The following is a 17856-nucleotide window of genomic DNA, read 5'->3' as shown; positions in this document are numbered from 1 at the left end:
ACTCACTCTATCTATGTATCGCACTCACTCTATCTATCGCACTCACTCTATCTATCGCACTCACTCTATCTATCTATTGCACTCACTTTATCTATCTATTGCACTCACTCTATCTATCTATCTATCACACTCACTCTATCTATCTATCGCACTCACTCTATCTATCTATCTCCCTCACTCTACCTATCTAGCTTACTCTATCTATCTATCGCCCTCACTCTATTTATCTATCGCCCTAACTCTATCGCCCTAACTCTATCGCCCTCACTCTATCACACTCACTCTATCCATCTATCACACTCACTCTATCTATCTATCACACTCTATCAATCTATCGCACTCACTCTATCTATCACACTTACTCTATCTATCTATCGCAATCACTTTATCTATCTATCGCTCTCACTCACTCTATCTATCTATCACACTCACTCTATCTATCGCGCTCACTCTATCTACCGCACTCACTCTATCTATTTATCACACTCACTCTATCTATATATCTCCCTTACTCTATCTATCTCCCTCACTCTATCTATCTATCTATCTATTGCCCTCAATCTGTCGCCCTCACTCTATCGTCCTTACTCTATCGCCCTCACCCTATCGCACTCACTCTATCGCACTCACTCTATCTATCTATCGCACTCACTCCATCTATCTATCGCACTCACTTTATCTATCTATCGTACTCACTCTATCTATCACACTCATCTATTGCACTCTATCTGTCTATCTCACTCTATCTATCTATCACACTCGCTCTATCTATCGCACTCACTCTATCTATCACACTCACTCAATCTATCTATTGCACTCACTCAGCACCACCACAGCACAAATCTGTGCAACCATTCAACAACAACTGGTTCAAATATGTTCTCTCAATGTTTCAAGCTTTATTACAAATGTCACAAAAAGATGTTAATATTTCACTTCTGTTCTTGGATTTTCGTCACAATAAAATACACCGAACATAATCTTCACAAAAGTTATTTACAAAACTTTAAGCTATTGCCATCATAAATTACAATAACTTTTATTTAAGTATTAATTATTAAAAAAACATAAAAGCCATTGGTATTTGTAATATCAACACATCTAAGTCACGTAAATACAACACATATTGCATTACAAATTCTATAGGTGTCACATTTGTGAAAGTTATAACTATTGGCATTGTAAATGACAAAGCTAATAATTATGCTATTTTCAAAACCAACACATAAATAAAAATGTGTCATTTACAATACCAATAGCTCAAACTTTCCTAATGCGAGACCTATTGCATTGCAAATGCTTGTTAAGGTTATAAAGATTGGCAGTATGGCCTGTTTTTAACACTGCAAAAATTGAACATGTCTGTCACATATGTTTCCTGGCCTATCCACAGTAAGGCTAAGTGGATGTGATTTTGAAAGTACTGCTCCTGGGTCACCACACAAAGGTGGGTTTATTAAGTGCTTACGATTAGCAATGAAGATCCCCTGAATGAGAATAAGAGTTAGTGAGTGACTAATAGTGCGGGAGTGAGGGAGTGAAAGGATGAGTCTCAGACACCAAGTTAGAGTTGAGTGAGTGACTGAGCCTCTATTGGAAACAAAGATTCGAGCTCACATTGATGAACATTGCTCATATTGGTGTGTTGATCTTGTTCAAAGGAGCATAATGTTGTAGAAATGTTTACAAACTTTAGCATATTGAGGGTTTCATTCCATAAGCTGAGCTAATGAAATATTAACATGAGAGACTTGCCTCTTCCGCTGATGACTTCTCAAGACTTTGATCAATTGATTTTTGTGCTTCCAGTACCTAAAGAAGGCAGATAATAAAACTGATGAACATGGGCAAAAGAGTCATACCAAAGTTTTTATGCATTGAAGCAATGGAAAAAAATATTATACAACTGTTGGGTTTTCAAATGTGTCCATTACTTCAATTAATGTACTAAATCAAATCAAAACCAACTTTGTTCGGTTTTTCATATTTGTAGAAATACCATAAAAGTTCATAAAAATGCATTTTATACAATTAGCTCAGTTAAAAGAGGATCAGTTAAAATTTAGTTATTACTATGAAATAAAAACAATTTTCATAGAAATCACAGTTCATAAAATTACAGTTCATGAAATTATGACCACAACATGCATTCATTACAGTAGATTCACCAGCCCTCTATTTTGCAAACAAGATGACTCGTCTTTGTCAAAGATTTAAACGATGACGAATACAAAATTTAAGGAAACGGGCCATCATTTTTGCAATTATTTCATCTTCGAGATATTGAAGCGCCAGATATGCTGGACGACATTGGCGCAGGCCCCAGTTTTTCAGTATGGGCAATAACCAGCGGGTTCGTGGTGTTGTATAAAATTTGCAGAAGAGAATTGTATGTATGGTCGATTGTGTCGAGACAGAGTCACAAGGACATGGAATTGATTTTGATGACCAGTCATTTTGGGAGGGAAAAGAGACCATTAAATGAAACATATTAAATCTGAAACGTGTCAGCAACAATTTTTCAAATTGAGTTAATCTGTACATCAAATAGGGTTCAATGGAAAGCACAGTCTGAGCTAATAAGCCCTGTTAAACAGAGGGTTTCTCTATCTCTTTTAACAGGCGTACCTGGCCCAAATGTGCCAGGCATGCTTTTTTTAAATCCGCCTTTGAGATCTCAGTTATTGTTAAGGGCTCTGCAAATTTTTTTTTAAATCCTAGATCTGTTAATAAAGCTTTGACATATGCTAACCATTTTATTTTTCCACAATGATCAAGTGTCTGGATGTCTTGTATAATTGATCTTGTTAGATGACATTGTTCGGTTACCCAAATTCGGCGCCACAGCATTACTGGTTGAATTTTTATTGTATCTGATATGTGGTCTATGCCCAGCTCTAAATGGCAGGCATATGTGGAAGAGCCCTTCGGTACTCCAAGTAAGTATCTTGCAAAATAATTTTCTATTTTTTGCAGTTCGTCCACATTCGCAGGACCCCATATCCCAGCTCCATACGTGGCAGTACTGACACATTTTGCGTTATATATTTTTAACAGTTCTAATGGTGGTCTCTGACCCAGTCTTTGTGCAAACGATTTTAGTGCTGTTGTTGCTCTTAAAAAGGCCAGTTTCCTAGCATTAATCGCTGCCTTCCATTTGAATTTTTCATCAATTACAATTCCCAAATATGGGTATGTTACAGTCCTGTCCAGTGCCTCGCCTTTTACATACAAGCTTCTTGTCTTTGTAGTTTTTTTCCCTGCATGCATAGTGTATGTTTTTTTTACATTAAGGGTCAGGTTTAGACTCGACATAAAGGCACAGTATCTATCTAGTGCTCGCTGCAGTTCGACAGGAGTTCTTGCTAGGATGACCGCGTCATCGGCATATAACAGGGCTGGTATCTGCCGACGACCAATTAGGGGGAGATCTTTACTTCCTTCTAGCATGGTGGCCTCTAGCCCATTTGAATACAGGGTAAATAAAAAGGGGGCCAGCACACATCCATGTCTGACCCCCTTTTCTACCCTAAAACTTTCCGTGAGCTGTCCTTTGGTCCCGAATCTTACTCTTCCTGTTGTTCCAGTGTATAATTCCCGAAGGAAATCCACAACCGGAGGGTCGACACCCATTGTTGAAATGATTTTCCACAGCGTCGAGTGTACTACACAATCGAACGCTGCGGATAAATCAACGTACACCATATGCAGCGCTGTCCCCTTGGCCTCCACGTATTTTCCTGCCAATAAAGACAGGTTTAATGCTTGATCTACTGTACCTAGCCCCTCTCGGAACCCATATTGTATTTCCGAGATGATGTTCTGGGTAGTTGTCCACTCCTGGAGTCGGTCGAGAAGAATCCGACCTGCCATCTTCCCGAGCGAGTCCATGAGCGAAATAGGTCTGTAACAAGATGGGCTATTTCGGTCCCCTTTTTTAAATATAGGGACCAGTATCGAAGTTTTCCAAGTTTCTATTAAGCCCTCATCTATGGTGGCATTTAGGACATTAGTCAATAATGGGGACCAAAGATCTGCTGCGTATTTAAAAATGTCCACTGGAACCCCGTCTGGGCCTGGGGCTTTGCCTGTTTTCGAGGATTTAAGTGCTTTTTGTACCTTGTCGTGTAAAAAAAGCAATTGTATTGGGTAAAAAACCTCTGACAAGGGATCTATATAATCCATGCCCCGTATGATCCCATCACTAAAAACTTTAGAAAAATAACTTACCCATTCACTGTCGCTAATTGCAACATCGATGGATGGTAAGTCCTCTCTGTCTGTTAAAAAGGGACATCTAACTATTTGCCAGAAAGTTGCACTATCTTTTAATTCTGAACTTCTACTTAGACGCTCCCATAGGTCAGCTTTTAGCTCTTGTTTTCTGGTTTTTAAAACTAAGGCATATTCTTTTCTTAGTCTGATAACCTCCCCTCTGTCTCTCTTTTCCCTACTTAAGGCTTCCTTCAATTTCGAATAAGCTTTTGTACAAGCCGGGCCAAACCAACCTTTTTTCGCCTGACTTTTTTGCTTACATGATCTAGTAAGTTCTTTCTTTATATTTTGGGAAATAATATTAAAGCTAGCCAGAACTTCTCTGGATTTTGTCCTTGAGTTAAGACAGTTTATTATGTCTGTCTGATTTTGCCTGACTATTTTTACAGTTGCAGCTCCTTTGTCAATATTTCCCCATTTTAGTGTGTAACCATTCAAATATCCTAATTCGAGCTCTTGCTGGTCTAAGATATTCATTAAGTCGGGCTTTTTATGAGATTTTGATTCTCATAATGCGATGGTATTTGGAAAATGATCGCTCAATGGATTTTTAATTACTTCAAATAATTCGATATTAGGGCCTTTGCATGTCGAGATCAGAACATAATCTATCAGGCTCGTCAGACCTCTGCCGTTGAATGTTGGCGAAAAGGCTACTGGGGAGGTCTTTATCTCGTTAGCGAAACTCAGTTCCAATTCTGTCATAATCTCATTCATTTTCTCGCCCTCAATCGAGTGTAAAAAGTGTGTTATACCATTGCCGTCATCCTCTTTGATTCCACATCTATCAATGTTGTTAGTTCTACATAGATGGAGGTTAAAGTCACCACCCCACACTATTGTACATGACTGCTTAATGTACTGTACTCGAAGATCTTGGAGGGCTAGGGAAATCTCTGAGAGAAGGTTGGTCAGGTCATCTGTATTCAAATTGTTATAAAAATTTACTATAACATAAATTTTGTTTAGTTCTCTTTAGGACTATTAACTGATAGTTCTCTTTCAGTTTTAGGGGGAGAATGTTCTCACTATGTAAAGTATTTGCAATATAGGTGACTAGACCACCCTTGCTTCTTCCAGAAGAAGATTTTTTGGCTGCAGAGAAAATAGTCTTATACCCTAATATGTGTATGGGGTCAGTGGCCCAAGTTTCCTGAAGGCAGATAATGTTACTCAAATTAACCTGATTCAGGAAGTTAGGGTTTGTCTGTTTAACAAACAAGCCGGCTATATCCCAGTATGTAAAATGTACTTGAGGAATAGGTGGATTAAGATTAGGGGGGAATAGTGTATTCGTTAAGTTAGCAGTTGACCTAAGATTAGAATGGGCTAATGATTGATTAGCCAGATCGCCCGGCCAACATTGCGAGAGAACATTAGAGGTATATCTGCCAGGAGTAAATGTTATATTTTTATCCTCTATGTCTGGCGTTTTATATATTAATATGTCCCCCTTATTTTGAATGTGCTCATCTATCCCTTTGGCCTGGTCATGAGTCAGTCAGTCATTGAAGTCCAGACCGGACAATGCATTAAATCTATTATGGGTCGAGATGCTATAAGAATTGACAGGTGCAGAGGCAACTTGGCGCCATCGAGCGTCTCTGTGCTCATAATGTGGCGTTGTAGACAAATAAGGATGAGTTGTCAAGTGCAAGTGAATTTGGCCTTGATGCCATTGTGCAGGACCATTAGGGTAAGTGAATTTAGAGTTTTGATGAAAGAAAGGTGTATTTCTTTCAGATATAAAATTTTGATCATAAAAAGGAGTAATCGGATTAGTTGCCATGGTTAATTGGGTGGTGATTAAATGTCTATAAAAATAGCCCAGAGGAAGAAGAGTGGTGTTAAATTCCCAGGTAGATTGGGGGGGGGGCCCTAGCCAGAGTTTTTTCAGCCCATAGCGGTTTTTTAAAATTGACAATTATACAATACCCCTCGAACTTTTTCTTCAGAGGACCTATCCATTCTACTCTCTGGGTGAGAGTGATTTCTCCTGCGCATTCCATTGGAAAATTGCAATTGGCTATCAACCAATGTAATGTCTTATTTTTCATTGAGGTGGAGGTTTCATCTTGGTCATACCGGAGTTTCAGGACGTTAACCAAAACCAACACATAAGCCCCACACTCAGGTGGCAGACTAATGCTTGGAGGTATCTGCCTTGAGTTGTAGGGAGGATCGTGAGGCCTCCGGGGCCTTTGGGAAGTTGGCATTGTGTCGCTAGTTTGGTTTGATGTTTTTCTACCACTTTGGGATATTGTATGCATCTTCTCTGCCTGCGTGTTTGTGAGATGGGTGTTTGTATCAATTCTAGGAATTGGGCTGCTAATTGGTACATGTTTATTTGTGACAGTTTCTTTACTTGAGGACATCGTAGGTTTTGATTTTGTCGCTGTATCAGAAACTGGGATATCCTTCAATTTGGATGATGTAAGTTTACCAATACTTGTCTTCAAACCGACATTAGTTTTTGGAGCGGCACTAACAGCTTTTTTGTTATAAGCTGTTAGTTCTTCTAGCTGTTTTTCGATATGGGCAAGCCTAGATTCAATTGGCGACATAAAGATACTTAAAAGGTCGCCAAATCTTTCAACTAGTTGGTCGCTTCCTATAATAGCATCAGGCTTGTCCGCACGCACATGGGGAATCTCCTGAGTGTCTTTACTTAATGTCTCTATGGGTGGATTTGATCCATTAGCGTTTGAGTGCTTGTTTGTGCCTTTCTTATGTTGTCCTTTTGTTACATTGCGTTTTCTAGCAGCAGGGGGAAAGGGTTGGATCGTTTGTTTTGTTTGCTTTCGAATGGCACCCTCTTGCCTGTCTCTTGGATGTTTCTCATTGTTTTCCACTACAATCTTTGGTGTGAAATCTATATTTAAATCTGGTGTCCTCTCTAGTTCACTGCTTAAATCAAGCTCGGAGTCAAGTAGAGGATTTGTTGCCGATAGATTAACCTCGCTAGGTAGGGTATGAAGGTCGGCTCGGATTTCATGAATACAACCTGTGTGTAAATTAATATCTAAATTTCTGGAGCTAACTGGGGTTCTTGCTCACATAAGGCTCCCAAGAGAAGAACGTTTGGCATTTTCTAGATCTTGCGAAACCCTACGCTCAAGGAGCGAAATGCTAAGATCGATGGCATTATTAGTCCTTTTAATGAAATTGTCTATTGGTCCAATCACAGACGCCCCCCCGGCAGCTGTCTTGCTTCTACTACCTCTGGTGGACATAGTGGAAAATTATTGTCTTAGTTTGGAACAAATGTTACTAGGAACCAGAGGCCACAAAACAGTGTAGTATGAGGCTAATAGCCTTCTGATATAGCACCAATGAAGTAGAAAGATATTCCAAAAAACCAAGTCAGAGTCTTACGTGCTGCGAAAATAATGTCGTTAGGGGGGAGCACCCAACCCAACATCCTCGTCCTCTGAGGGCCTCAGAGGGCCCACCCTTTGCCCGGGCTTAGCCCGGCGCTCCCGCGCGCTCCCGCGCTGCGGGGGCTTCTGTCACTTATGTAGTGAGCGTGGTGGGCGTGTCCGATCAGGGTAGCGCTAACCAGGTGATACAGGTCACGCAGGGACTCCTGGATGTTGGAGTCCCTGCAGCGCTCACACTCGCCGTCTCAGTCTCCTTCCGCCACTCACAGCACAGCGCCCGTACTCCAAACACTGTCCCCGGTGTCCTTGCCTCTGAAGCGGCACCCGCGCAGCGGGTGCGGCAAAGAGTGGGCTCAGTCCCTTAATATTCCTTCGACGATGACCTTTCTTAATCAAGGGTCCGCAACGAACAAAATGTGCAACAGGTTCCCACACGAGTGCAGAAAGCGCCTGGTTTTGAGCAGCATGGTGGGCGTGTCCGCTCAGGGTAGCGCTGACCAGGTGATACAGGTCACGCAGGGACTCCTGGATGTTGGAGTCCCTGCAGGGCTCACACTCACCGTCTCAGCCTCCTTCTGCCACTCACAGCACAGCGCCCGTACTCCAAACACTGTCCCCGGTGTCCTTGCCTCTGAAGCGGCACCTGCGCAGCGGGTGCGGCGAAGAGTGGGCTCAGTCCCTTAATATTCCTTCGACGATGACCTTTCTTAATCAAGGGTCCGCAACAAACAATATGTGCAACAGGTACTATTATACTGCTTTTTTGGTGTGCACAAGATACACATGTGTTCTTATGTAAGGGATCTATGCAAGTCAGACCCAAATCATGAGAGTTAGCAAGAAAGAAAAAAAAAATCAATTGCCATTCTTGTTCTCCATCGTGGGACCCTTAATTGAAGACATAAATATTTTATTAGTTTGAAAACATTTTTTAAGGAATTAATGTTTTGTTTAAAAATGCTGGTTAATGCAGCAGCCTATCCAAAGCAATCATAAAAGGAAAACCTGATGAAATTCGGAAGCTAGGACCAGATAGAAAGCAGGTCTGTAGTGGTGAAATATGACACTGCTCCTGCAAAGACACTAACAAGTTGAATATCTAGTGTAATTTCAATACTACCTCTGAGAAAAAAGGATTTGCTTTCTTCACCGCCATCTATGCATGTAATGCTAGCTAAGTCTGCCTAACAGCTGAGAGGGCTTCAATTTCACTAACCTATAGGGGCTGAGGGGATTGCAGGGGTGTGGAATTGAATAAAATATCTACTCAACAAAGTAACAATGGGAGAGACAGGGAAATTCAGGACCACTCTCTTGATCCCCGGTTCAATGTAAGTAAAAAAGAAAAGAGAGGTTGAAGTCTCAAAAAAAGCCACATAGATGGAGCGAAACAACTAGTGGAACTCACACCCTATTTGGGTGGAAAAGAAAGCCCTCACACACCGACCTAGTCAGTGTCATGCTTCATCATTGGGCCCCACCAAAGAGGCCAAATGCCTCTTTGGTGTGCTGCGACGCCAGAAGACTGCGGAGCTGGTTGTGTGAAATGGGCGTGTTGTGAGGTTAAATTAAAGGTAAAAAGTGTCTAAAGGGTATCTACAAAAAAGTTTAATGATTGATCCGTAGGACACGGTTAAAAGGTTTATGTGTCTGAATTTAGTGCCAAAAGTAATGGATTGGGTAATTCAGAATCTACATTAGTCAGTCAACATGTTTCAGCCTTAAGGGTGGGTTCGATTTACCTAGGCATTCATCAGGACGGAATTAAACCTCGGCGGTATGGACTCTCTAATCGTCCACCCTGACCTGGGGGCGTGAAAGTGAAAAAATTAATAAAAAAGGTGATAAAGTGCATAAAAAAGGTGGAAGAGCGGGATGCTCATTCCAAAAATACTCCTAATTGCGGAGTGTTTCTGCACCTGTGGAGCGAAAAACACAGAAGACATACAAACAATTAGTTGTAAATATGGGTCATTGCGTTTCTTCCAGGGTGCTTCATTGTTGTGGCCTCAAATGTGTTCCCAAATAAACACTAGAATTAACACCATCCACATAACCCTGTAGGGATGATACCTCTAGCTCTGGGAAGTGAAGTGAAAAAAGGGTGTTTTAAAAAAAAGCACAAAGTAGCTATATAGGGGGTTAAAACACGATACAAGTGCTCCAAGGGATCAATGGACCAAAGGTCTGTGATCCTACTGAAAGGTTTCATGAATACAAAACATATCTCACTTTAAAATATGGCGCTAACTGCACCATGGGTCTCGGGAGGGGGGTTGGAGCGTACCTGGCACATCCTGCAAATAGAAAGTAGAGGCTAGAAATGCACAGAATCGGGTTAAACTTAGCTCGATCATGTAGTGGTGGGCCGATCGTCGTGGTGAAGTAACTCACGCCCTCAACGCTCGCAGCCCGCTTGTGCACCTTGCATATCCTCAAACCGGACCCCGACGATGGAGAGCGGGGCCGGTGAGCGAGTTTAAAAGCTTGTCTCCCTTCTACGGCACTCTTCCGGGTGGGCGTGGCCACGCGGGAACGAGTACTGGAGCGCGCCGGCCCTGGTGAATGGGGCGCGGCGTGTCACCACAGAGAGGCTTGAATTTAGTGACCAATAGGGGAGCAAGTAAAAAGCATAAACAAAGCAGCAAACGAAGCCTATGTTAAGACAGCCATAAAGGCAACGTTCAAACACCACGCCTGTTTTGATTTACATAAGTGTAAATAGTGGGATATACAATGCGGGATGCACAGAGTGCAGAAGTGCAGACCTATTGGAAAATAACGGATAAGTGTAACCCTGTTGTTAAACATGATACCACCCAACCGAAGGTCGGTTCACTCTCCGAGGCGTCATTGATGTACAAGACTAGGGATGTTCAGATTACGATGGGGAGTTTAATCTTTTAATGCCAAGTGCATAGTATCGTGCACGCATCGTGGGGCACGATGTCTCGGCTTGTGAGCAAAGGAGGGAGATGGAGAAGACATTTATTCTTTGGTACTCCTGCTGTGAGGATATAGAAGGTAATGTTCTAAACTGTGCATATCATGTTCCCTGAGGGATTAGAATGTACATACAATTTATAATTACTCATTTAAAATTACTCAGGATATCTTAGTCACTTTATAGGAGAATGAACTATAGGAGAGAGAATATTCAAGGACTAGGTTGCAGTTGGCAAATAAAGTATGTGCAGGAGCACAACTTGTTAGCCCAAAACCGTATTCCACGGAATATCATCATTGAGCCCAATGATGTTGGTACCTAAACGGTACACCCAGCGCTGCTCCTTTTCAAAAAGCCTGCTAGAGACATTCGTGGTACCAGTGATTGCCTCGATAATTGTCCATTTCATATCATTGGTGGTATGATTAGAATCCAAAAAATGACGGCTCAACTTTGTTGTAGCTTTTTTACACCTTATATTACTCCGGTGTTCGCAAATACGCTGTTTCACTTAGCGTGTAGTCATGCCAACATAGCGTAAGGAACAGGGGCATGTGATTAGATACACCACATTAGTTGAATTGCAGTTGGTATGTGCAATCTGTGTCCAGGTTTTTCCTTGTTCCAACGAGAGTGTTTTTGAAGCCTCCGTTAGATGGCACACGCTACAATCTGAGCAGGGGTAGTGCCCTATGATTGGAGGCAGACCCCATGCCGCCGTGACTGAAGAGATTTTGGGGTTTGTCTTTTCTTTTGGACGAGTGTGGACCAAAGCATCCTTCAGACTACGACCCTTTTTGAAGGAGAAGAGAGGTTTTTCCCAATCCTCTTTCACTGATGTTATAATGCTCCAATGTTTATTTATTGTTTTCTTCATGCGGTTAGACAAACTATTGAATGTGGTTACACATGTGAGTGGTACTACTTCTTGGTTGTTGGTTTTCTCTTCCAGCAGGGCTTCTCTCGGCTGGTTTCACTCACTCTATCTATCTATCGCTCTCACTCCATCTATCTATCGCACTCACTTTATCTATCTATCGTACTCACTCTATCTATCACACTCTATATATTGCACTCTATCTGTCTATCTCACTCTATCTATCTAGCACACTCACTCTATCTATCGCACTCACACGCCACATAATTACACTGCACTCAATGCAACATACACTCCAAATACCACTTAGTGCCACATAGTTATATACAACATATTTACGCTGCACTCAATGCAACATACACTCCAAATACCACTCAGTGCCACATAATTACACACCACATATTTACACTCTACTGAATGCAACACACACTCCACACAATACCACTCAGTGCCACATAATCATATGCTACATAATTACACTGCACTGAATACAACATACACTCCTCATAATACCACTCAGTGCCACATAATTATATGCTTCATAATTACACTGCGCTCAATGGAACACACACTCCAAATACCACTCAGTGCCACATAGTTACATGCCACATAATTACACTGCACTCAATCCAACACACACTCCAAATACCACTCAGTGCCACATAATTACACACCACATAATTACACTGCACTCAATGCAACATACACTCCAAATACCACTCAGTGCCACATAATTACACTCCACATAATTACACTCTACTGAATGCAACACACACTCCACACAATACCACTCAGTGCCACATATTTATATGCTACATAATTACACTGCACTCAATGCAACATGCACTCCAAACAATACCACTTAGTGCCACATAATTAAATGCCACATAATTACACTCTACTGAATACAACATACACTCCAGACAATACCACTCAGTGACACATAACTACACGCCACATAATTACACGGCACTCAATGCAACATACGCTCCAAATACCACTCAGTGCCACATAATTACACAACACATAATTACACCACACTCAATGCAACATGCACTCCAAATACCACTCAGTGCCACATAAATACATGCCGCATAATTACACTGCGCTCAACGCAACATACACTCCAAATACCAATCAGTACCACATAATTACATGCCACATAATTACACTCTAATGAAAGCCACAAACTCCACACAATACCACTCAGTGCCACATAATTATATGCTACATAATTAAACTGCATTCAATGCAACATACACTCCAAACAATACCACTGTGCTACATAATTACACACCACACAATTACACTCTACTGAATGCAACATACACTCCACACAATGCCGCTCAGTGCCACATAATTATATCCTACATAATTACAATGCAACATACACTCCAAACAATAACACTCAGTGCCATAATTACATGCCACACAATTACACTCTACTGAGTACAACATACACTCCTCATAATACCACTCAGTGCCAGATAATTATATCCTACATAATTACACTGCGCTCAATGCAATATACACTCCAAATACCACTCAGTGTCACTTAATTATATCCTATATAATTACAATGCAAAATACACTCCAAACAATAACACTCAGTGCCACATAATTACATGCCACATAATTACTAACCCTGGGCGTAGTGGGTGTAGTGGGGCTCCGCGGAGCTACGCGGAGAGGGCGAGAAGCTACGCCCACTCCCGCACTCCGCGTAGCCCCACTACGCACCTCCCTCCCGCTCTCCCCTACATCCATTATTTAAGCAACTAACCTTAATAAAACTGTTTTAAAGCACTTACCGTGTCCGGGGGCTCGTCCGGGGCTCCCTCTGGGAATAGCGTCGTCCTGGATACCAATGCGCATGCGCCGGCGGCCGCGCATGCGCATTTCTCCCGAGACATGCGCATGCGCGGCCGCCCGCGCATGCGCATTGGTATCCAGGAAAGGACGCTATTCCCAGAGGGAGCCCGGACGAGCCCCCGGACACGGTAAGTGCTTTAAAATAGTTTCATTAAGGGTAGTTGCTTAGATATTGTATGTAGGGGAGGGCGGGAGGGAGGCGGGTGGCGGCCGACTCGGCTACGCACACGGAGTGGGCGTAGTGTTGCCGGCTACTCTGTCTACTCAAAATGCGTAGGAGGCAACACTACGCCGACTCCGTGGGCGTAGCCGATTCGGACGCCCAGGGTTAATAATTACTCTATCTATCTATCTATCTATCTATCTATCTATCTATCTATCTATCTATCTATCTATCTATCTATCTATCTATCTATCTATCTATCTATCTATCTATCTATCCATCTATCCATCTATCTATCTGTCTGTCTGTCTGTCTGTCTGTCTGTCTATCTATCGCCCTCACTCTATCTATCGCACTCACTCTATCTATCCATCGCACTCACTCTATCTATTTATCACACTCACTCTGTCTATATCACTCACTCTATCTATCTATCGCCCTCACTCTATCTATCGCACTCACTCTATCTATGTATCGCACTCACTCTATCTATCGCACTCACTCTATCTATCGCACTCACTCTATCTATCTATTGCACTCACTCTATCTATCTATCACACTCACTCTATCTATCTATCGCACTCACTCTATCTATCTATCTCCCTCACTCTACCTATCTAGCTTACTCTATCTATCTATCGCCCTCACTCTATTTATCTATCGCCCTAACTCTATCGCCCTAACTCTATCGCCCTCACTCTATCACACTCACTCTATCCATCTATCACACTCACTCTATCTATCTATCACACTCTATCAATCTATCACACTCACTCTATCTATCACACTTACTCTATCTATCTATCGCAATCACTTTATCTATCTATCGCTCTCACTCACTCTATCTATCTATCACACTCACTCTATCTATCTATCGCACTCACTCTATCTACCGCACTCACTCTATCTATTTATCACACTCACTCTATCTATATATCTCCCTTACTCTATCTATCTCCCTCACTCTATCTATCTATCTATCTATTGCCCTCAATCTGTCGCCCTCACTCTATCGTCCTTACTCTATCGCCCTCACCCTATCGCACTCACTCTATCGCACTCACTCTATCTATCTATCGCACTCACTCCATCTATCTATCGCACTCACTTTATCTATCTATCGTACTCACTCTATCTATCACACTCATCTATTGCACTCTATCTGTCTATCTCACTCTATCTATCTATCACACTCGCTCTATCTATCGCACTCACTCTATCTATCACACTCACTCAATCTATCTATTGCACTCACTCAGCACCACCACAGCATCAATCTGTGCAACCATTCAACAACAACTGGTTCAAATATGTTCTCTCAATGTTTCAAGCTTTATTACAAATGTCACAAAAAGATGTTAATATTTCACTTCTGTTCTTGGATTTTCGTCACAATAAAATACACCGAACATAATCTTCACAAAAGTTATTTACAAAACTTTAAGCTATTGCCATTATAAATTACAATAACTTTTATTTAAGTATTAATTATTAAAAAAACATAAAAGCCATTGGTATTTGTAATATCAACACATCTAAGTCACGTAAATACAACACATATTGCATTACAAATTCTATAGGTGTCACATTTGTGAAAGTTATAACTATTGGCATTGTAAATGACAAAGCTAATAATTACGCTATTTTCAAAACCAACACATAAATAAAAATGTGTCATTTACAATACCAATAGCTCAAACTTTCCTAATGCGAGACCTATTGCATTGCAAATGCTTGTTAAGGTTATAAAGATTGGCAGTATGGCCTGTTTTTAACACTGCAAAAATTGAACATGTCTGTCACATATGTTTCCTGGCCTATCCACAGTAAGGCTAAGTGGATGTGATTTTGAAAGTACTGCTCCTGGGTCACCACACAAAGGTGGGTTTATTAAGTGCTTACGATTAGCAATGAAGATCCCCTGAATGAGAATAAGAGTTAGTGAGTGACTAATAGTGCGGGAGTGAGGGAGTGAAAGGATGAGTCTCAGACACCAAGTTAGAGTTGAGTGAGTGACTGAGCCTCTATTGGAAACAAAGATTCGAGCTCACATTGATGAACATTGCTCATATTGGTGTGTTGATCTTGTTCAAAGGAGCATAATGTTGTAGAAATGTTTACAAACTTTAGCATATTGAGGGTTTCATTCCATAAGCTGAGCTAATGAAATATTAACATGAGAGACTTGCCTCTTCCGCTGATGACTTCTCAAGACTTTGATCAATTGATTTTTGTGCTTCCAGTACCTAAAGAAGGCAGATAATAAAACTGATGAACATGGGCAAAAGAGTCATACCAAAGTTTTTATGCATTGAAGCAATGGAAAAAAATATTATACAACTGTTGGGTTTTCAAATGTGTCCATTACTTCAATTAATGTACTAAATCAAATCAAAACCAACTTTATTCGGTTTTTCATATTTGTAGAAATACCATAAAAGTTCATAAAAATGCATTTTATACAATTAGCTCAGTTAAAAGAGGATCAGTTAAAATTTAGTTATTACTATGAAATAAAAACAATTTTCATAGAAATCACAGTTCATAAAATTACAGTTCATGAAATTATGACCACAACATGCATTCATTACAGTAGATTCATCAGCCCTCTATTTTGCAAACAAGATGACTCGTCTTTGTCAAAGATTTAAACGATGACGAATACAAAATTTAAGGAAACGGGCCATCATTTTTGCAATTATTTCATCTTCGAGATATTGAAGCGCCAGATATGCTGGACGACATTGGCGCAGGCCCCAGTTTTTCAGTATGGGCAATAACCAGCGGGTTCGTGGTGTTGTATAAAATTTGCAGAAGAGAATTGTATGTATGGTCGATTGTGTCGAGACAGAGTCACAAGGACATGGAATTGATTTTGATGACCAGTCATTTTGGGAGGGAAAAGAGACCATTAAATGAAACATATTAAATCTGAAACGTGTCAGCAACAATTTTTCAAATTTAGTTAATCTGTACATCAAATAGGGTTCAATGGAAAGCACAGTCTGAGCTAATAAGCCCTGTTAAACAGAGGGTTTCTCTATCTCTTTTAACAGGCGTACCTGGCCCAAATGTGCCAGGCATGCTTTTTTTAAATCCGCCTTTGAGATCTCAGTTATTGTTAAGGGCTCTGCAAATTTTTTTTTAAATCCTAGATCTGTTAATAAAGCTTTGACATATGCTAACCATTTTATTTTTCCACAATGATCAAGTGTCTGGATGTCTTGTATAATTGATCTTGTTAGATGACATTGTTCGGTTACCCAAATTCGGTGCCACAGCATTACTGGTTGAATTTTTATTGTATCTGATATGTGGTCTATGCCCAGCTCTAAATGGCAGGCATATGTGGAAGAGCCCTTCGGTACTCCAAGTAAGTATCTTGCAAAATAATTTTCTATTTTTTGCAGTTCGTCCACATTCGCAGGACCCCATATCCCAGCTCCATACGTGGCAGTACTGACACATTTTGCGTTATATATTTTTAACAGTTCTAATGGTGGTCTCTGACCCAGTCTTTGTGCAAACGATTTTAGTGCTGTTGTTGCTCTTAAAAAGGGCAGTTTCCTAGCATTAATCGCTGCCTTCCATTTGAATTTTTCATCAATTACAATTCCCAAATATGGGTATGTTACAGTCCTGTCCAGTGCCTCGCCTTTTACATACAAGCTTCTTGTCTTTGTAGTTTTTTTCCCTGCATGCATAGTGTATGTTTTTTTTACATTAAGGGTCAGGTTTAGACTCGACATAAAGGCACAGTATCTATCTAGTGCTCGCTGCAGTTCGACAGGAGTTCTTGCTAGGATGACCGCGTCATCGGCATATAACAGGGCTGGTATCTGCCGACGACCAATTAGGGGGAGATCTTTACTTCCTTCTAGCATGGTGGCCTCTAGCCCATTTGAATACAGGGTAAATAAAAAGGGGGCCAGCACACATCCATGTCTGACCCCCTTTTCTACCCTAAAACTTTCCGTGAGCTGTCCTTTGGTCCCGAATCTTACTCTTCCTGTTGTTCCAGTGTATAATTCCCGAAGGAAATCCACAACCGGAGGGTCGACACCCATTGTTGAAATGATTTTCCACAGCGTCGAGTGTACTACACAATCGAACGCTGCGGATAAATCAACGTACACCATATGCAGCGCTGTCCCCTTGGCCTCCACGTATTTTCCTGCCAATAAAGACAGGTTTAATGCTTGATCTACTGTACCTAGCCCCTCTCGGAACCCATATTGTATTTCCGAGATGATGTTCTGGGTAGTTGTCCACTCCTGGAGTCGGTCGAGAAGAGCGAGTCCAGGAGCGAAATAGGTCTGTAACAAGATGGGCTATTTCGGTC

At 41.2% G+C, this 17856-nt stretch overlaps 1 protein-coding gene across 14 annotated transcripts in view; it reads right to left on the bottom strand.

The window, feature by feature from the left end:
• Positions 1–17856, bottom strand: part of LOC144773261 (uncharacterized) — a 7170044-nt gene that overhangs the window by 3490915 nt on the left and 3661273 nt on the right. For 9 of the 14 annotated variants that reach the window (XM_078658159.1, XM_078658163.1, XM_078658169.1 and 6 more), the window contains 2 exons: positions 15704–15760; positions 1756–1812 (listed from right to left, as the gene is read on the bottom strand). In XM_078658159.1, the coding sequence (XP_078514285.1) occupies positions 1756–1812; positions 15704–15760 (114 nt within the window). The remainder of the gene's footprint in view (positions 1–1755; positions 1813–15703; positions 15761–17856) is intronic. The other 5 variants (XM_078658161.1, XM_078658167.1, XM_078658172.1 and 2 more) reach the window with 2 other exon arrangements.

The sequence above is a fragment of the Lissotriton helveticus genome, chromosome 8 (assembly GCF_964261635.1).
Source record: "Lissotriton helveticus chromosome 8, aLisHel1.1, whole genome shotgun sequence".
In the NCBI taxonomy this organism is placed as follows: domain Eukaryota; kingdom Metazoa; phylum Chordata; class Amphibia; order Caudata; family Salamandridae; genus Lissotriton; species Lissotriton helveticus.
The sequence above is the reverse complement of the archived record's forward strand: the minus strand, read 5'-3'. Positions and strand labels throughout refer to the sequence as shown.